This window comes from Metarhizium album (genome assembly GCF_000804445.1).
Source record: "Metarhizium album ARSEF 1941 chromosome Unknown scaffold_24, whole genome shotgun sequence".
NCBI lineage: Eukaryota > Fungi > Ascomycota > Sordariomycetes > Hypocreales > Clavicipitaceae > Metarhizium > Metarhizium album.
The window spans coordinates 300,828-320,374 of NW_024467598.1; the positions used below are offsets into that span (position 1 = coordinate 300,828).

The following is a 19,547-nucleotide window of genomic DNA, read 5'->3' on the forward strand; positions in this document are numbered from 1 at the left end:
TGAAGCATGGGGGACAAAGTATCGTGGCTGCTGGGCCATACGGAGCAGTCAAGACTGAACTCGGCCCGTGCTGCGGAGTGGATGCCCTGGACTCGAAGCAAAAAAAAATATATTACACGAAGCGGTCCCTGGGAGCTCGTGGCATTTGTCAGTGCGGAGTGTTGAGCCGTCATCTGGAGGTGACGTCTTGGTGCGAGTCCAACTTGGCGGGGCTGGGCCGCTTCAAATCTTCCGTCGCGCGTCCAAGTCGGAGGAGGTTGGGGATTCACGCCCAGAAAGTCGCGGCCAAACCTGCAGCCTCTTAAATGTGAGGCGCGCCGAACGTTTCTCTCTTCCTTACCTCGTGTGCACCGTGCGACAAAGACAAAACACTCGGTGGGTTTGTCATTAATTATTTCACTTCGTTGGTGGCTGACTGAAAGCCCACGAGTTCACTTGCAAGACGCTTTCGACTGTTGGTCCTCTCCAGCGCACACACCTCAGAGACGTCACACAAGTTCCCGCATTCCAGTGGGCATTTTACTTCGGCCGCAAGTCGCCATGCAAATACACGTTCCAGTCTCGTCGTCGCCGGCGACGGGGCCATTGTTCCTGTTGCTCGGCGCCACGGCCGCCATCGTTGCCGCCTCGCCTTTTCCTCGCAGTGCGGCCAACGACTTGGGCCTCTCATTTCTTCGGCTGCGAGACGACTGCACAACCCACTGCGGATCCGAGAAACAGTTTTGCTGTTCTTCCGACCAGGTCTGCACGACCCTGGCCGGCAATGTAGCTACCTGTGCCCCCGGCGCCGGCGGCTCATACGCCGCGTACACCACGACGTGGACCGAAACGAGGACTTACACGAGCACCATCATGACGAATTGGGCGCCGGCCCCGACCCCCGTGCCAGGAGTCGATTGCAAACCTCAAAGTCCAGAGCAGGAGGCTTGCGGGTCGATTTGCTGTGCTGGCTGGCAGACATGCGCCTTCAAGGGCCAGTGCTCCTCCAGGCCGGGATATCAAGAGCCCAGCACCATTGTCGTCACTTCCAACGGTGTAGTCACCACTCGGTACTCTGCTCCTTACCGGGTCACCGGCACCACGACCATTGTCGGCAGCGGTGCTCGAAGCGATCAATCCTTCTACACCGCCACGGCAACCACCACCTCTGCGGGTTCAACGTCCACTAGCGACGGACAGACTATCGGGGCCGATGGAAGCAGCAAGGGCGGAACCGGGGGCGGTTTGAGTGGAGGCGCCATTGCCGGTATTGTCATCGGCACGCTGGCTGGTGTCGCCCTGCTCATGCTGTTCTGCTTCTGCTGCATCGCCCGCGGGGTCTGGAATGTCGTCTTTGGACGGAAAAAGGAAAGGACTGAAAAGATCATTGTCGAGGAGGACGTTCGCTATTCGCGGCATGGCAGCCAGGCACCGCCTTATTCCCGCCGAGACCGCCATTCCGGATGGTTTGGTGGTCGTCCAACATCTGTCGCCGATCGCCGCCGAAAGAGCTCGGATGGAAAATGGTGGCTGGGCCTTGCCGGTGCGGCAACTACACTGTTGGCTCTGCTCAACCTCAAAAAGGACAGGAAGCCTGCTAGACGGCCACAATCTTCACGGTACACCGATACGTCCTACACGTATTCCGACGTGACATACACGAGCCCAAGTAAGTCTACGTCGAGGTCTTGGCTCCTTCGTCCCTCTGTTCAAACGCTAACCGACCCCCAGGCAGCTCCAGCTCAGACCGGCGAACCCATCGCACCGGTCGAACAGGCCGGAGCCACCGCAGTGACAGCCGCGGCGGAGCCTCTTACTATTCCCGTGCCACCACGCGCCGGCCATAGAGCGGTGCTCCCCTTGCATTTCATGACGAACCCCGCATGTGTATTTTGAGTGTCACTTTTGTTGTCTCAACTGCCTGTGTGCAGGTGGTGAGATTTGGCGTTTCGGTATAGTCGTGTTGCATTTCACGGTTGGCCAGTTTTGGCATCCTGTCGTCAAGGTCGGCTTTGGTCATTATAAAATGGACCCGCTTGGGAATGAAGACATGAATTAGAATTCTAGACTGGATATGAGGGTGGACGGAACATGTTGCTTGACGGATTTGGACCAGACACTATGCACATAAACGACGGATACAATAGTTGGCGACCAACGCCTATAATGAACATACTTCCCGCATTGAGCATCAGCTCTGGTGGTGCTTCTCGTCCTGAGCTTGTTGCAACGGCTTCATCCTGCAACGCATGTACATCTCCGGCGTAGAAATCGAAAACAGGCCCAGTCACACCCGATGTGTCTTTACCTTTTTGCTTGCTCTCCCGGATGGGATCAGGTTTCCTCATGAATGGTGCCATCTCATGCACCCTCACAGTCCCCTCCAACACGAGGCACAGTCATGCACAAGAGACGGTAAACCTTTTGATCAGAGTCTTTATGTAGCCCTTTTTGCTACATGACATGCAAATGGTCAAACCGTCGCCACTCCTGAGACCCAGAAACGCAAAAGAAACAAGATATCCGTGTCCGTGCCCCCCACTCCCAATCTTACTCCTCAACGTTGCCCTTTTCGGAGACGTACAGACCATCCAGGAACTACGAGACACACACACAACGTCAGCAAAGCAACCCCCTCACATGTTGCGGGCAGATGGTTGCGGACACAGATTCGTCATGGTGGCAAGACCATCAATCTGAATCCGATAGTCCCCTCATCACACCCCGCTCACGGCGCAGAAAAGCCAGAACGAATTAAAAAAAAAACCCACCTTTCGGATATCCTTGTTGCGGACCTTGCAGATTTGCTGGATATCAGCAGCGCTCTGCGACACACGCTCCAGAGAGTTGCCCGTCAGGACGAGCTCGTCCTTCTGGCTCTTGGACAGCTCGACGTCAACACCCTCCTGCATGACGACCCGGCGGACGATCTTCTCTCCGATGAAGTTTCGGATCTCGACTTCCCACAGCCCCGTCTCGTTGCTCTTTTCCAGATTGACGTTGATGGGGAAATGCGCGTACACGTAGCGCATCTTATATTTGAACCCCTTCGTGACGCCGATGACCATGTTCTGGATGATCGATCGGACGGTACGCAGCGTGGCGACGTTCTTACGGTTGCCGTGGTGGATCTCGATCGAGACGGTGTTCTTCTTGGGATGGCCGAAGTTGACGGCCAAGTGGCCGAGGTCCTTGACGAGCTTGCCTGCTGCGTGTCAGAAGAGACGTCCTTTGCTGATTGTACATGAATATTTTAATGTATTCCACGGGAGGGATTTCTGTCGTTAGGCGTGTCGTACCTCGGGGACCCTCGACGGTGACGATTCTCGTCTTGATGCCAACCTTGACTGTTTGCATGTTAGTGAGTGCGTGTTAGAAGATGATTTTGTGTCTCCAATCCATCCATGTTGCGCCGTCAATTCGTCGTGGGGAATTTTCCGATGCCACTGCCTGGGAGTTGCTGCCAGGGGCTTCCGTGGCCATTTCTCTCTTTGTGTCTTTGCGTTTGATTTCTTCCGTTCCATCATCGGACCGGCTGGCATCGAAATTTCCAACTTGGAAAAGACGGCAACACTTTGTGGACTCTGATTGTCTTTTAAAACGGTCACAAAGGGAAAGAGGTCACGTACCCCCCTCAGGGATTTCAAGGGTTTCCTGAGAATGAATGTACTTCATCCTGCCGGTTGTGGATTGGGGATGTCGGGAGGTGAGGAGGTTGTCGTAGGTCGTCGGCTGCGCTCACGACGAATTGTTGCGAAATCGTGTGGGCGGGAAAAGTTCTAGGGCTCGCTGCACGTGAGCGCAAAAATTACGCGGGGCCGAAGTTGGGCCGCGCGAGGTTGCGTGGTGGGGGGCGCGAGTGGTGACTTTTCACGTGACTCTGCCGCAGCTGTCTGATCCACTCCCGTCTCAACGTGTTTTACTACAGTTAGTAGCTACTTCGTGTCAAAACGATGGGTTGTTGGACTTGCATAAAAATAGAAATAAAAAATAAAAAAACCCCCAAGATTTTGCGATCTTGTGGATGTAGATAGTAGAATCAGAGCCATTGCAGTCCACACATCACGCATTTTGCAACTCGGTCCGCAGTCGGTTCCCGTCGTCAAACATCCGAGCTTCGGTGGGGAGCTCCGCGTCCCTCCTCGACTCCAAACAATATTACGTCAGCGTCGTTGAAGCACCCTCACCCACGACATCACCAACTCACCCCAGCATAGCCCGCGGCGCGCCCTTCCGTACCTCGCGTACACCTCTTGCGCTGATCCCGCCTCCCCGTCAACGCTCCCAAGGCGCCGTGTACGTCCTCGCTCACAATGTCGTACTTCTTCTCCACCCCCGTCGACATCGACGTCCTCCTCGACGATGCCGACGACCGCTCCATGGTCGACGTCAAGCTCGACAAGAACCGCCGCGAAAAGGCGCCCCTCTACATGGACGGCGAATCCGTCAAGGGCTCCGTCACCGTCCGCCCCAAGGACGGCAAGCGCCTCGAACACACGGGCGTCAAGGTGCAGTTCATCGGCACCATTGAGATGTTCTTCGACCGCGGCAACCACTACGAATTCCTCTCCCTGAACCAGGAACTCGCCGCCCCCGGTGAGCTGCAGCACCCGCAGACGTTCGACTTCAACTTCAAAAACGTCGAGAAGCAGTACGAGTCGTACAACGGCATCAACGTCAAGCTGCGGTACTTTGTGCGCGTCACCGTGTCCCGCCGCATGGCCGACGTCATTCGCGAAAAGGACATTTGGGTGTACAGATACCGCATCCCGCCCGAGGTCAATAGCAGCATCAAGATGGACGTCGGCATCGAGGACTGCCTGCACATCGAGTTCGAGTACAGCAAGAGCAAATACCACCTCAAGGACGTCATCGTCGGCCGCATCTACTTCCTGCTGGTCCGGCTCAAGATCAAGCACATGGAGTTGTCCATTATCCGGAGGGAGACCACGGGCGCCGCGCCGAACCAGTACAACGAGAGCGAGACGCTGGTGAGGTTCGAGATCATGGACGGCTCGCCGTCGAGGGGGGAGACGATTCCTATAAGGCTCTTCTTGGGGGGGTTCGACCTGACGCCCACGTTTCGGGATGTGAATAAGAAGTTTTCGACAAGATACTACCTCAGTCTGGTCTTGATTGATGAGGGTGAGCTGCTCTCCCTGCCCTCCCGGCCTTGTTCGGGCCTCGTGTGTATTTTTCCATCCCAGCACGCCGTCGCTCACACATGTCTAGATGCCCGTCGGTATTTCAAACAATCCGAAATCATCCTGTACCGCCAGGCCCCTGACGGCCTTTCCGAAAACACCGGCGGCGGTCTGCAGCCTCTCCCGGCTCCCAACGAAGCCAAATTAGCCGCCGCCCAAGCTGCTACTGCTCAGGCATAGGCATAGGCATAGGCATAGGCATAGGTGTCCTATACCATGCACCTTGCGCAACCCCTCCCGCTTTTGTCACATGTTTATAATTCCCAAGTGTTCTTCTAGCGTAGGGCTCGGCGTTATTGGTACTCAAGGAGGCGACTTTCTCACTGTCGGCGGGCAACTAGATAGGTGGGCCACCGCCGTGAAGCTTAGAGGCAGATATTCGAACATGATTTTCATTTTTACTTTATTAACCCTTCATAAATGGTCACGTACCATGTTGTCCCGAGGTATCGAGTTCCGTGGAACTTTTCGGCTGAAAAAAAAAAATAATCTACATGAGCCCTCGTTGTCTCAATTCACACTCTACCGTGCCATTCATAGCACCATTACGTCGCCCGCCTCGAATCCAAATTGGTTGTTCTGGATCGCCGCAATCCTATCTAGCTCGTCCTGGTATTGTTTGCGGATATCTGCCAGCGACAGCACCTTGCGCTTGCTGGCACCGTCTCCATTTTGGTGGAGTGCTGGTGGTCCCTCGTCAAATATCCACGCTTGCTGTGGCTCAACACAGCTGAGGGCATTGATGAGAAGCAGGTACTGGCGTGTCACTGGGGTATCCAGGACATCGTCGCCCGTGATCTTGTCCCCCTCGCCGGCCAGTTTCAGTTTCTGGATGCGGTCCAGGAGGACGGACGCCGCGCCGCGGTAATTACTGCGCTTGATACGCCACGAGTACAGCACTTGATGGTACGGGAATCCCCGCACTGAATCGGTCGCGTTGCGGCATCGGTCGGCCAGGATGTCATCCACTTCTTGCTGCAGGCCGGGGAACGGCAACGATATGAGTTCAATGTTGTGATGTGTTTCGCACATCCTGTCCACGAGCTTCCGCAGGCCTGAGTGCTTCAAGGCATCGTCTTTGATGGAGAGCAGGCTTGTGTGAGCCAGCTCGAATTGCGACGTGACCAAAGCAGCGTTGAATAGACGACTCAGCATCTCGACCTTGGCAGAGGAACCATTCTTGGCGGCATCTAGGAACTGTACCGCCAGCTTGGCAAAGTCGACCACGTGGGAATACGCCTTGTGTGATTCGTACTGCGCGACTATGTGAGAGTAGTACATTGCCTGTCCGTTGTTGAGGAGATTCCATTCCGTATCTCCTAACAGGCCGCAGCTGTGTCTGTCGTTGGGGACAGTTTTTGTACCTAAAACCTATCAGTCAAATCTCTACCTACCATACGGCCTGAAATTCATCTTACCCATTCCAATGGCGGCCCTTCTAAAACTAATGGCTGCCGACTCAAAATCGTTGAGTGCCAATTGGACCCGGCCCAGCACGTAGACAGAGAATGGGTTCTGGTCGCTGAACGGAACAAGCTCAAGAGCCAAATCGGCTCGTTCTTGTTTGATGAGTGCACACTGGATGAGCGCTGGAGAGACTTCGATGTCGCTGTCTGGCGCGCAGAGGTTTGTTATGACATCCGTGATGCTGCTAGAAAGAGGTTCCCTTTTGAGGCTGTCAAAGCCGAGAAGGTGTCCGAGATTGGCCTCAAGAGCCGTCACTGTCTGCGTGCTATCGTCGCCAACCTTCTTGAGCTGAGACGCTCGGTCAGCATGGGCCAAGGGAGCTAGCAACTCGGTATGTGCCAGCCACTTCAGGAGTTCCAGCCTCCTGAGCGCACTGATGAGTTTTCGGTATACTGATCCAATGTCAACACGGTTGTGCAAGGCGTCCTCTTCGTTGTCAAACTCAAACTCCATGTGAACGAGAAGAATAAGCTGACTGAAGCACACGTTCCATTGCAATGCAATGTTATCTTGAACGCCTTTCATGATGAGCTTCTGCCCAAATTCTGTCAAGGGATAACGCAAGTGCCGTCGTCTGGCTTCCAAGGGAGCAGCCATCAGATCTAAAACGTGAGCATACAAACTGTCGTCAACAAGGGCGAAGTTAGCGCCAAGCACGTCGACAACCTGTGCACAGTCCTCGTCGGTAATCCCCCTCCAGAAGCCAGCCTTGTCAGAAAAGTATTGGATACGCTCCAAATCGGTTTTGGATGACTGGTCAAAGATTTCTTGTCTAAGTGCAGCTTGGGCTAGCTGGATATAATTGTCTGGGAAACCGTCCACAAAGGACAGCGCAGCGTTGACCAGGGCTGCCTTACTAGTGTTCTCATCGTTGGGAGAGCCAAGGTTGTGATAGAGCCGCTCCAAATCACCGCACAGTCGAATGGCAGAGACAAGATCGGTGCAGACCACCCAAGCCATGTCAGCCTCAGGATCGAAAACCAAACCAATGGCCTCTCCACGATGGCGGTCCAGTTCGGCTACGAGTCTGTAGAACCTGCGCCACTGTGTTTCACCAGACGCTCTGAATTGCTCATAGTCCATAGCTCCCGATGCGCCACGCTCTAGCGAAGCCGTTGCACCCAGTACCGAGCAAATAGACTCTGTAAGACCACGACCCTTGGGGTTGTTGCCGTCCTTTGATGCTCCCAGGCCGCGCTCGTATATTGACAAAGCCGTCTCGAGGGTTGCCCTTGTAAACCGTCCTGGTTGCAGAATACACTGCAACCATTTCTCCGTCACGTCGGTTGAGTCGCACGGTCCAGACGTTTGAACTGGCATAGTTCCGGCGTCAGGATACACCCAATCCCAATTTTCCTCCCACGACTGTACCATGTTCTTTCTATCCAACTCGAGCCGTTTGACCCTGTAAGTCATGTTGTTCTTCCACAGGGTCCAAAGGGTAATAGATCCTTCTGTAGGTGATGCGAGAACAAAGTCGGCTAGTGTCCAAATATCGGAAGATGATGGCGTGGACGGTACCAGCGTGGCTTGCGGGAAGAGATCGTCTACAACGATGGTGTGTGCGTCCTTGGCAATAATTTTCCAAAACTTGAACTCGCCCAGGCCGATAGGGGAGTACGTGGCGCAAATGCGTTGTCCGCGGCCGGATCCAACGAGCTGGACTAGATTTGACAGGGACGGGTCGATGGACCATTTTCCAACCTGTTGGGGTGTACGGTCGACGTTGAGTAAATCACCAGTGAAGAGAATCTGACCATCATTGACATTCCAGATGCGAATTCGGTGGTCGAGACAAATAGTAATGGCAAAAAGGCAGTGCTCGAGCCCAAAATTCGTCACTTGGATAGACGTCGCGGCACTGTATTCCATATTGACTTTTCCGTACTTGATTGTATGGTTCCCCTGGAATGGCAACAAACTTCGTAGGTTTTGAGCCCAACCTTGGACGTTGAAGAATGACTCCTTCCAGAGACCGGAAGACGCTATATTTTGTTAGAACGAACGGTACGCGATTTCAGGGCAAACTCACAGTCATCGTGCTTCGCCTTGTCAAACCGGATCATTCCCCCATCGCTCACTGTGACGAGTAACGTATCGGCCGTTACAGCCACCAGCCGATGCGGGCTCTTGAAACCAAGTCCAGCCGGTGACTGAACCTTGCAGAGTTCTGAAAGAACCGCGTCGATGGCTGTCCTCTTTCTGAAGAATTCGGGTCGCAACGTGAAAGTGTACAGCTGCGAAGATTGGTCTAGTACATGAACACAGAGGACATCGTGTTCCTCCGGATCGACGAACGCGACACAACCGGTCTGAATGGGAACCCCAAACTTGAAGTTCAAGACGAGAGGCGAATCGGGGGTCTTGTCCTTTTTGAACAGGTCGACGGCTCGAATACTCAATACGGCTCCATCCTCCAAAACTCGCCACAGAAAGCTGCGCGGCGCATCGTGCCAACGTCGGTGATAGATTGATGAAGAGACGGCAAGATTTTTCAAACGAAATGTTGTTTCGTCCTCGGCTGATGATTCGTTTGCAATGCGCCGTTGGCTGCGACCATTGTCATTTTTCGAGGGCACTCGGATGCTCACAACCGACGCGGGCGCAGGAGGCTCGAGGTTCAAGCGGGTCTCTTTGAAGGTGTATTGGATATCGCCTGAATCCATGTCGCCTCCATAAAAGAGTACCACTCCCCAGAGAAGCAGCTTCTTCGTAATATTGAGGCAGGACGTGGCGAGAGGCGGTTGCGTAGGATGGCAGAAATTCAGATTGAAACTCGAAGTCGCGACCACGCTAACCCAAAATAGAAACAAGCTCACCACGCTACCCTGCAGCACAACCAAGTGTAGCTAGGTTCTTTTTTTTTCACTCCTGTTTGTCTTGTTGCGATAGGCGAGTAATTGCGAGTGAGTAATGCCAGGCGAACTATACCAGGGCTGAAAATGCGTTTACATTGAGAATATCCCCCCGCCTGAGCGTTGTGGGCTAAGAAATCGACAACTAAATTAATCTCGCATTCTTGTTCGACTACTCGTCGATAGGTGTCACAACATACTGTGGAAGACGTACGATGATGAGGGTCCTCAGATGTGCACGTCCTGTGTGTATTACGAAGATGCAAGTGCAGCAAAGATAGCAATACAACGCTCATGTCAATGCAAAGTCAGCCAGACCGAGCCGGGCCTGTAAGTTATCACTAATCCCTATCCACATCTTTCGGAGCAGGGTCGCCGATACCATCCTCATTTATGGCAAACAACGTGTCGCTCTCAGGCAGACATGGGCTATCATAGATTTTGGCAATCCGCGTCTCGCCGCGTCCCTTCTTCAGGCTGATACGAGTCGTGCTAGCGTGGGCAATGATATTGCCACCGATGGGCTTCTTTGGATCAGGGTTGAACATGGCGCTCGGTCCGCCGTCAACCTGAGCAACAACCTGGTTGGTGATCACCACAGCAATTCCGAACTCATCAGCCAATCGCTGCAACGTCCGCATAAACTTTGCCAGATGAGTCTGTCGGTTGGATAGCTCTCCACGGCCACAGAAATCCGTGCGATACAGCGAAGTTGCGCTGTCAACGACGAGCAACGAGAATCGCGTCTCACACATCATGGCAGCAGCTTGATTCAACAGTTGCAGCTGATGGTCTGAGTTGTAAGCACGAGCGTAGGCCACATTGTCGAGAACTTCCTCTCCAGATAGCCCGAAGCGGTTGGCAACCGCAAGTAGTCTCACCGGTCGAAACGTCCCCTCAGTGTCAATATACAGACACTTGCCCTCTCCACCACCCATGTCAAAAGGCAACTGACATGTCACAGCCAGCGTGTGGCAAATCTGACTTTTTCCGGTTCTAAACTCTCCAAACAATTCAGTGACTGATCCAGTTTCAATCCCGCCTGCGAGGAGTGTGTCTAGATTCTTGGATCCCGTTGTGATGGAAATGAGTTCGCTTCGTCTCTGATGCATCTCGGTGGCGGTCGTGAATCCCATGGGGACAAGTTTGGAGGCTGGGAAGGGAATTAGCTTCACAGCGGCGCAATAATTTACCAAAAGAGAGAGGGGAGAAGAAAAGAAAAAACGTGCCTTCTCCTAATATCTTCTGTGCTTTTTGCTCTGAAATGCCCTTGATTTGCTCAAGCATTCGGCGAGGAGTATATGCGACCGACTCCACCGTGTTGAAACCGCCATCCATGACGAGTTGAATATCACGTTTCGTTAAACCGGCAATACCCTGGAGTCCAAAGGTCAGTGCCGTCGCTCGCTTGCGTATGAAAACAATATGAATTACCTCCAAGGCTGTGAGCGGGGTGGGAGCTCCGGGTCCTGTCATGCCGCCCTCGTCACCCATTTGGGCCTCGTCGTGCTCTTCAGCCATTTTTCCAGTATTCGGGTTCTCAAAAAGTGACGACTTCTTGAGAGGTACACGGCTCAGGTCGATAACGGAAATGTGAGCAACAATCTGAGGTCGTGAAGATTTGTAATGGTGTTGACATGACAAGCGCGTCGACACGCGTTGCAGGCAGAGCATCAACTCCACATGTTGCACGCCTTGACACGTGATCAGTCGTGAAAAGCATTACACCCTTGGGTCTGAACTCTGCTCTGAAGGTCTCATCTCACAAACATGCACGATCCTTATCAAGAAACCAATTCATCATCGTGTTAATCTCAATTAATCTTTGATTGTACTGAAGTATGAGCTATCCGAATTGTCATTCCCTCGTCCACAATGTTCAAAAGCAATGCCGTTCCTCCAAACGCCAGGATGCCAGAAAGCACAAGTAGAAGCGCCAAATCCATCATTTCTGATGCACACATGTCTCAATTGATGGCAATGCGGCGGGATTCATGCTTCTTCGCCTTGGGCACAACAATGGACAAAATTCCGTCCTTGAAGCTGGCAGTTACGCCGTCCTGATCGACGCGGTTGGGGAAATTAAAGCTGCGAGAAAACTCTCCAACGCTGCGCTCAGTGAGCCAGTACTTGGCCTTGTCGGCAACCTTTTCCCTCTCAGCCCCAGGCTTTTTCCCAACCTCGGCTGTGGCTGTGGTGGTGGTTGGCGTTCCGGGGCGGGATTGTGATGCGTTGGACCACTCTTCGTCCTCCTCATCCTCAACAGTAGCCTTCCTTGCGTTCTTGTGCTCCTCGGCATCTGGGAGACCGCCGCTCATGACGGTATCTTCGACTTGGCGACTTGGCGGAGTACCAGCCGTACAAGATCTCTTGGCTGTGCCTCGAATGAGCAAGGTCTGAGACTCAGAGAACTCAATCTTGACGTGGTCTTTGTCAACGCCAGGAAGCTCACCGTGGAGCTCATAAGCGTCCGCGGTCTCGCGAACGTCAAATTTGGGCTGCCATTGTCGGGTCAAGCCTTGGCGATTGGACTTTGGGTTCTGCTGACGAGAATAGGTGTCGTAGTCGTCTAGAAGACGGAACAAAGGAGTGAAGGAACGATCCTGGTTGTAGAAGGCTCTTGGGAAAAATGCCATTTTATGTGTTGTGATGTGGTTGAAATGACTTTGGATGAGCTTCTTTTCACTTTTTGGCAGTGTACTGTGATGATGGAGAAAAGAACCTATCCCTTAGAGCGCATTGCTGTTGCTTTTATATTTGTGCAGAAACTGTGAACTGACAAATGCTGCGACCGGCAGCGAACCATGCTGAACATTGTAGAAAACACTAGACATATCTAGAATCCACTAGGAAGCAGCTGTATTGCGTCTTCAGAAGCGCTCAGAAGCCCCAGGCGATGGAAGTGACGTTTCGAAGCTTCGAGAAGCCCATAGAATCTCCTTTTCAGAACACGCTCTATTGAACTACCCGCGAACTGTCGACACGCTCGTTTCTATCTGCATATGCCGCCAAAAAAAAAAGAAACGAAAGAAAGAAAAGCCAAGCATTCCGTCTATGGTATTAGATGCATGTAGGGAGCTTACCCGGATCAACATCAACATAAAGCTGGATGTTGTCTCGTGGTAGTGAAATGTACGTGATCCACGTTCCGTGTAAATGCTGCTGACTAATCCACCGACGGGAAAATGACGTCATGCTCACTTGAAGTTGTACATCCAGCACCATTACTAATAGGTAGGTGCTTGAGGATTCCGTAATTTTTGTTGGATTGCTGATACGATGAACAGAGAAAATGTACTGTCAAACTTGGTGGTGACAATAGTCACAATAATAGTCTGTACGAGCTTATAACTAATTGTGCCGTGACCGTCTAGATTAGAATCTCGAAACAGTATTTACATTTGCTGCCTGCGTGTCACGATGGCTCTGTGAACTACGTCCAGCAATGTCACCCGGAGCAAACTCCGTTACACAGGTGCCCAGCCACATTTCGTCCATTATATCAAAACGCATCGCCACTTACAAGCCACGGTTGAATTTCAACTTCATCTCTTGATACAATTCTCGTGATTCATCAATATTTGACGATGACAAAGGAATGTAGTCTCTTGCAAGAGATTCAAACTCCTGCCGACGTACAACCCTTGAGACCGCTGTGGGGAGGTGTCGCCCGAATTCAGCTTCCCGAAGTAGAAATTCTTTTACTGCACGGGTAACAGAAAACATCACCGTAATCCTCCAAAGACACGCGCGAAGCCAAATCCAAGTCAACCAGCCAGTCATGCATTCGCGAACTCCCGAAGACATGAAGTAGGAAGAGAATATCCTCACCGTCATTATCCGTGAGCAGACACAGTGATTCACCTTGCTAGTGTAGCCAGATTCGCCGTTGCCCTCGCTCCGACTGACGTGCTGGTTCGATTTCCCATTAAGACCGCATCTCCCGCCTTCCATGACTGCGCCGACCGCTCTGACTCCAATATCAGAGAACGCCCGCGCTGATTCACAAACAACCCAGATACTTCATTTACTATCAATATGGTCGCACCATCGGATATCCAGGCACAAAGTTCACTTGTGGAAGTACAGAAGTTGCTACCATGGGTGGATTCTGTGCGCGGTTGAACAAACCAATCAACCGTCGCCCAACAGATGGCTCTATCTCAGTACCATCTCTGGCGATTTTGACTTCTCGGTTTGAATTCCATGGGTTACGCAAACCCCTGGTTCGGAAGAAGGGAAGACGGTTGGTAGAAAGCCATTCTAACTTGAATGGTTTCCCCCAGACCTTTGTTTCATCGTCGGTGCCGTTGGCGTTGTCACTTGTGCTTTCGCTCTCTATATCGGATTCGCCTTCTGAGTCGTCTCGTTCTGCTTCCCAGAATATTGTACCTCGTGCGGAATCGTCTATTATTTTACCCCTAGGGGCATATTCAGTAGCATCTGTAGGAATCGCTTTCGGAAGATCGACGTTGGCGTTAGATACGACTTTCGGTGCAAACTCGATTGCGGCGGCAGGATCTTCATTGATTTCGGAAATCATCCGTGCGTATCCGAAATACTCGCCTGATTTATTAGCTGAGAATATCAAATAAACATTATCCGCAGTCTGTACCGAGCCAGTTAGTACCTTTAAAAAACACGGCCTATTCGCTTGGCAGCTGACTTACCTGAAATGCGTCGTTCAGGTTGTTTTCGTTGTGTGACTGCGTTGCCCAGATGCCGGTTTGCACACTTAGATCCAAATCTTCTGTCGTCAAGCTTTTCAGGATGAAGAACTTGTCCTCATGCTGGCGATCTTTACTATCGCGCCTAGACACCGGCAGGGGAGATTTGGCAAGAACTTCCACCTCTATGGTCTCGGCCTTTATCCCCGAGTCATCAGCTGCAACCTCGACATCAGCGCCTTCATGTATAGTTGACGGCGTCGAATTAGCAGCAGGACCACCAGGCGCCGCATTACCTGCGGATCCCTCGACTGTATTCTTTCGCAATCGACTGACGAGTCGGACAGACTGGAATTTCGAATCGTGTAGATTTTGTTGCGCCGTAGAGCAAGCAAGTTCATCTTTAAAATTGGCGAACGCACAATTACTCTTGGAAATCAGAAAGAGGGACTCCATTCCAGGGGTCACCTTGCACACGTGATGGACCAAAGCCATCAGGTTGGTTTGAGGTGGTAGGTTACCAATCCAAAGAGCATGGCCTCTCTGTCGTGGTTTTCTTGGAGGGCCGCGAACCGTATTCTGCGTTGCTGAAGTCGTGTCTGTTTTTTTTTTTTTTTTGAGTCAGTGCCTGATGCCTAGATGCCTTTGTTTGAGTCACAGGTGGTTTACCTTGGCCTTGTGATCTTGCAGCAGTAGTATTTCCGTTCGCCAATTGCGGAGGACTGCGAGATTGAGATTTCGCAGTACCAGCTACGTATACTCCCGACACCATTGCAGGCATTGCTGGTGGATGGCCTGGATACTGGCCATTGTGGGGATAGTAGAAGCTCGTTTGAGCAGGACTCATCATCATCTGGTTTGGATAGTAAACCATATTCTGGCGTCCATGTACTGGTGGCGAGTTTTGGGCTTGAGATAGGTGACTACCTGGGTAGTATTGCGGGATTTGCTGATGCTGGACATAGTATGCATGGCTCGGAATCGGCATGGCTACACCACCGTACGGCGGCATAGGGGCCATTTGATGAGCCATGGGCGGCGATGCGGTGGAGGTAAATGGTTGGCTATGGCAATGAAGATATTGAGTCGAGTGTTGCGGTCGGTAATTCATGGCGAGCAACGTGTTATTCATCGGCGCTAAATCGAAAGCCTCTTGATGGCCCTGCGTTTGTTGGTGTGCCATCGCAGCTTGCGCTGGAGTTTGCTGGAAGGAGGCGGACTGATAAGGATATTGGTGTTGGGTTTGCTCCATAGCAAATGGTGGTGATTCACCAACTTCGTTGGAGTTGGTAGATGAAGATGGTGGTGTCTGGCAAGGAGCGTCAAGCTGACTAGCATCCTGTGTCTGGTCTACTGAATCGCTTTGCATTTGAAATTCGCTACCGATATTCGAGTGTCAAGGCGGTGCTTTTTGCCTTCGGTCTTCTAACCTTTGTCAAAAGCTGGAGAAGAAAATTGTTCAAGGCTGGTCAAGATTGTCAACTTGAACAGAGTCTTGTTTGTGGCTGGATCATTCGACTAGTCGAGGCTCTGCCCTAGATCTACCGATTCATCGCTTGCTGAAGTGAGTTGAAATAGTGGTCGTATTTTCTGATGCGACTGGATGCCTTGTTTCAACAAGGCCGGTGAAATGCTCGTTCGTCCAGAAGGCCAATAAAATATAGGGTCGTCGGAGGGGTCTTGCCGTTGTGATGTTTTTGCGACCGACTCTGATGTCAATGGATAGAGCTAGTATAATATGTAAATGCCGACAGAGGGTGGATTTTCCGGAGATAATGGTCCGAGGTGTGTGAAGAGTGTTTGAGCAATGAAGACGTCAACTGGTGCATAAGCGCCCTCAGGGGGCCGTGGACAATGGCTTATCGAAGTCCTTGGGACTGAAAAACCAAGGCCGATTCAACTGAGCTGTATCATAAACGGAGGAAATCTTGAATAGAACGGGTGCAGAACTAAACAAAAACGAGCCTCTGACAACCCGTTTGGAGGAATGGACCGGCTGACTGCTAAGCAGGGTGCTGTTCTTGAAACGGTGGGATTTTGGGGGGAAGGAGGGGGGCAGATGACGATTGGAAAGATGAGCCCTGCAAAGGGTGCAGCAATTATTCAATCTTGTTCCAAGTTTGAATCAGTGTGCCGAGTGGCGAATATCTTTCGAGGAACAGTGAGAGCGAGCCAAGGCTGCATACACTATGTTTGGAGCTTTGGTCTGCAAGGCAATTGGACTTGGCAGCTATCACCCGTTTTTCGATGCCAGCTAGAAATTGCGTCGAATGAGCCACCCTTGTGACTAATTACTGACGACAGGGCTGAGTAAACAAGGAGATCTGTTGAATCAAGAAAGTGGGATACGCTAGGGAGGTTTGTGTGGTGTACTAGCAATGATGCTGGGGCTTGGGATGGATACAGGTATCCGATTGCAATAAACGGACCTGCAAACAGACCAAAAAAAAAGAGCCAGGATTCCTCGTTACAACGCCTGAAGCCCTTTGACCCTCTTGAAGCCCCACGACGGGCGAGACAACGTCAGGGGTACGATACAGTCGAGTGTGCCGTGTGTAATCCAAGAAAGCTGCGGCAGCTTAGGTATTTTGCGGTTAAGACTTTTTCGAGCTAGACGACAAGACGACAAAGCATGGGACAAACGAGACAAAACAATCAAAGTGGGGGTTGGATTGAAGGCGATTTGTGTGTTCCTCGTTTCTAGGTCGGACCACGATGGTTCTATCCGAGCTTGATGCCCGGTGTTGACTTGGGTCTGTTTTTTCGAGTCTCCAAGTGTCCGGGGTTGCAAGGCCGCGATTGTTTTTATCGATGCCAGGTTTATGTCCCTTCTGTCAGTACTAGTAGGTATACTAAAGCAAAGAAAGATGTGTCCATGTACCGTCAAGGTCTTCTTCGGAGCTCGGACTGCAATGCAGATATTCCCCATTATAATGGCTAGGGAGGGACCAGGCCAACATGGGGTAACCAATGGCTCAGGAACACAGACATTCGTCGGTAGTAGTAGTTGTCACCCAACAACTTGGCGGGTCGGGTCAATGCCGATGGATGAATACAGAAGAAGAATTGACATTTGCACGAGACATGAGCCACAGGAATGCTTGCGTAAGTGTGTGGATGGCAGAGACTGATCGACGCCAATGGCGCTTTTGTGTTTTCTTTCTTTTTTTTTGGAGGGTACGAACTCTGGGTCTCAAGTCTATTGCAAGCGAGCAAGAGCAGACTGGTCAGTCGATGCCTCTTTCCGAAAGAGCATGGCTGTTCCCAGTGAGTACAGACGTGTGTACTTGAGTACCTACCTAACTTAGACAACCTATTCTGGGCATGGTGCCGTCGTAGTCACTTGACCTTGCTTGCAAGTAGAGCGACTCCGGGAAGAAAGAATAGCAGAGAATCGCGGCAAAGACTTGACGAGCGTACGGCGCACCACATCTCCGACTTTTCTTCCCGGCCCCAGTGCGTCGTCTATTTTGGCCTGTATATCTACCACACGGTCCACACCCAGCAGCACTTACACATCTACGAAATCCTCGGGTTGCAGCCCGGTGCCCTTGACCGTGCTCCATAAACGCCAAGCAGTTGTGCATCTGGACGGCAGACGGACAGGGCACCGGATGACACCGACACCAATCACTACTAGGCGCTCTTGACAAGGCCCATCGACTCCGAACAGACATGGCCTCGCAGAGACCGGACGAGCTGGCAGCCAGGCCGTGATGACGGTCTGCAACGGTCGACCCAACCGGAACGACACTTTGGACGTGGCTTCTGCTTCTGCAGTCGAAAAGAAAACATGCCGCGGCGATCGGGTTATCACTTCCCCATCTCCAGTCTGTCGCTGACAACTAGCAACGTCGAAGCCGTGCATCGCTTTTCGAGTCAGTTTGACAAGACAGCGAAGAGTCAATTAGCACAGCTTTTGTCCACGGTACCAAGTCTTGTCGTTGTGGCTTTGCCTTTCAATTCGGGCCAGGCGTTGCTCCCCTAATTCGTTCTACTCCGTACCATCGTCAGTTTCCATTGAACCGCCTCCGTGGATACTGTACGCCTCAACCAAACGGGGTACTGCCTGGCCTGAATCCACCGGGGATTCAGCTTTCGGAAAGGCGTGGCAAGGACCCTAAAATATTGGTAAGCCGTCGTTGACGAGCTATAACGCCCTCATGGAACTAGCCAATCCATTGCTTCTGCTTTCTTTTTGCCCAGTGTACACTCCAGAGGAATGAAATCAAACAGAAAACTACCACATGAGGCCACGCGTCTTCTGGGCCCGCCATCTGGTTTTATCGTTAGGCTAGTCCGTCTATTCTGGCAGGCGAACTATTTTGTTGAAACTCCCATCCGGAAAATCTTCCCGGGCTCTTTGGAACACAGACCTCGTCGTGTACCATGGTCACTGACTGCGACTTGGATGTTAGGACAAGCTTTCTCTGGCAAAATTTGACTGACACAAGGGGAGTTACCGGTCATGTCTTGCGGCCCACAAGCCATTCTGCAGGGTTTGCATCCATCCCGCAAGCCCCTAAACAATATTCAGCCGTCAATTGGATGATATGACCGAGACCAAATATCTGCCAAGGTTCTAATTGGGGACGGCCTGTTTTAATTTGTGGAGTTGAATTGCCTGCGGAATATGGGATTTCAATTTCGCGATTATCATGGCAGATGGGAAATACCGACTGCCATGACATATCTAAGCACAGAAATCGGATGAATCAACCACAGCCATATCTGATGCCCCTACTCCTTACTCGCAAAGATACCAAGCTGGACAGGCGCCGGAGATTGTCTATGCGTGGATGGTGGCAGGCATCCGGGCGGCACGGCCTGACCGCGCCCGCCAATGCCAGCTCTGTGGCTCCGGTACCATCACCATGCGAGTAACTTCGAATCATGTGCCAACAAGACCGATGGCCATCGGCGAATTTTCAAAGTACGGATTTGCGTAGCAGTGCGTTATGCGCCAGGCTGCACCGACACCTCTGGCAAGTGCAGTCTGTCTCGCTGCCGCCCGCACCATATGAAGTCATTCGCCCACACAAACAAGGGTACATCTCATCCAAGTGCTCAATGGAGAATAGATTCCTCGGGAGGACGACGATGCTGGTGCGCAAGTCGTTGGGTGCCAAATCGGTCATGGTGGGTTTTGCCACCACATCTCCGGAGAGCGTTGCGGTGGCTCACGTTGGAAAGCCACTCCGGTCCTTCTGCCGAATGACGGAATGACGTACCTAATGCGCATGGCTGGCTTCGAGTATGCTTCGCGCCCCTGCTACGACATGGCGCAACCCTGTCCCTGATTTCTGTCGTCACCGTCCCAGCAGAATAGGCAAGTCGCGAGGGGGGCAAGCGAGTGTCCATTCAAAGCGACCGAG

At 52.0% G+C, this 19,547-nt stretch overlaps 7 protein-coding genes across 7 annotated transcripts; 2 read left to right on the top strand and 5 right to left on the bottom strand.

The window, feature by feature from the left end:
* Window positions 1-540: 540 nt before the first annotated feature.
* MAM_06866 (uncharacterized protein) lies at window positions 541-1,875 on the top strand (the record flags this gene model as incomplete). The annotated part of the gene is made up of 1 exon (XM_040825664.1): window positions 541-1,875. One exon carries the CDS (start codon window positions 541-543, stop codon window positions 1,873-1,875), a length of 1,335 nt encoding a protein of 444 aa, XP_040676428.1.
* A 654-nt stretch (window positions 1,876-2,529) lies between these two features.
* MAM_06867 (60S ribosomal protein L9) lies at window positions 2,530-3,336 on the bottom strand (the record flags this gene model as incomplete). Its single annotated transcript, XM_040825665.1, has 3 exons — window positions 2,530-2,577; window positions 2,751-3,184; window positions 3,279-3,336. The coding sequence occupies 3 exons, from the start codon at window positions 3,334-3,336 to the stop codon at window positions 2,530-2,532; spliced, it is 540 nt and encodes a 179-aa protein (XP_040676429.1).
* Window positions 3,337-4,292: 956 nt separating this feature from the next.
* Window positions 4,293-5,363, top strand: MAM_06868 (vacuolar protein sorting 26; the record flags this gene model as incomplete). The annotated part of the gene is made up of 1 exon (XM_040825666.1): window positions 4,293-5,363. The coding sequence occupies one exon, from the start codon at window positions 4,293-4,295 to the stop codon at window positions 5,361-5,363; it is 1,071 nt and encodes a 356-aa protein (XP_040676430.1).
* Window positions 5,364-5,717: 354 nt separating this feature from the next.
* Window positions 5,718-9,316, bottom strand: MAM_06869 (DNA repair protein RAD51; the record flags this gene model as incomplete). Its single annotated transcript, XM_040825667.1, has 3 exons — window positions 5,718-6,547; window positions 6,602-8,635; window positions 8,683-9,316. The coding sequence occupies 3 exons, from the start codon at window positions 9,314-9,316 to the stop codon at window positions 5,718-5,720; spliced, it is 3,498 nt and encodes a 1,165-aa protein (XP_040676431.1).
* Window positions 9,317-9,846: 530 nt separating this feature from the next.
* Window positions 9,847-11,026, bottom strand: MAM_06870 (DNA repair protein RAD51; the record flags this gene model as incomplete). Its single annotated transcript, XM_040825668.1, has 3 exons — window positions 9,847-10,658; window positions 10,699-10,882; window positions 10,940-11,026. 3 exons carry the CDS (start codon window positions 11,024-11,026, stop codon window positions 9,847-9,849), a joined length of 1,083 nt encoding a protein of 360 aa, XP_040676432.1.
* A 446-nt stretch (window positions 11,027-11,472) lies between these two features.
* On the bottom strand, window positions 11,473-12,141 carry MAM_06871 (heat shock protein 30; the record flags this gene model as incomplete). The annotated part of the gene is made up of 1 exon (XM_040825669.1): window positions 11,473-12,141. One exon carries the CDS (start codon window positions 12,139-12,141, stop codon window positions 11,473-11,475), a length of 669 nt encoding a protein of 222 aa, XP_040676433.1.
* A 1,397-nt stretch (window positions 12,142-13,538) lies between these two features.
* Window positions 13,539-14,628, bottom strand: MAM_06872 (YTH domain protein; the record flags this gene model as incomplete). Its single annotated transcript, XM_040825670.1, has 2 exons — window positions 13,539-14,114; window positions 14,176-14,628. 2 exons carry the CDS (start codon window positions 14,626-14,628, stop codon window positions 13,539-13,541), a joined length of 1,029 nt encoding a protein of 342 aa, XP_040676434.1.
* Window positions 14,629-19,547: the final 4,919 nt, after the last annotated feature.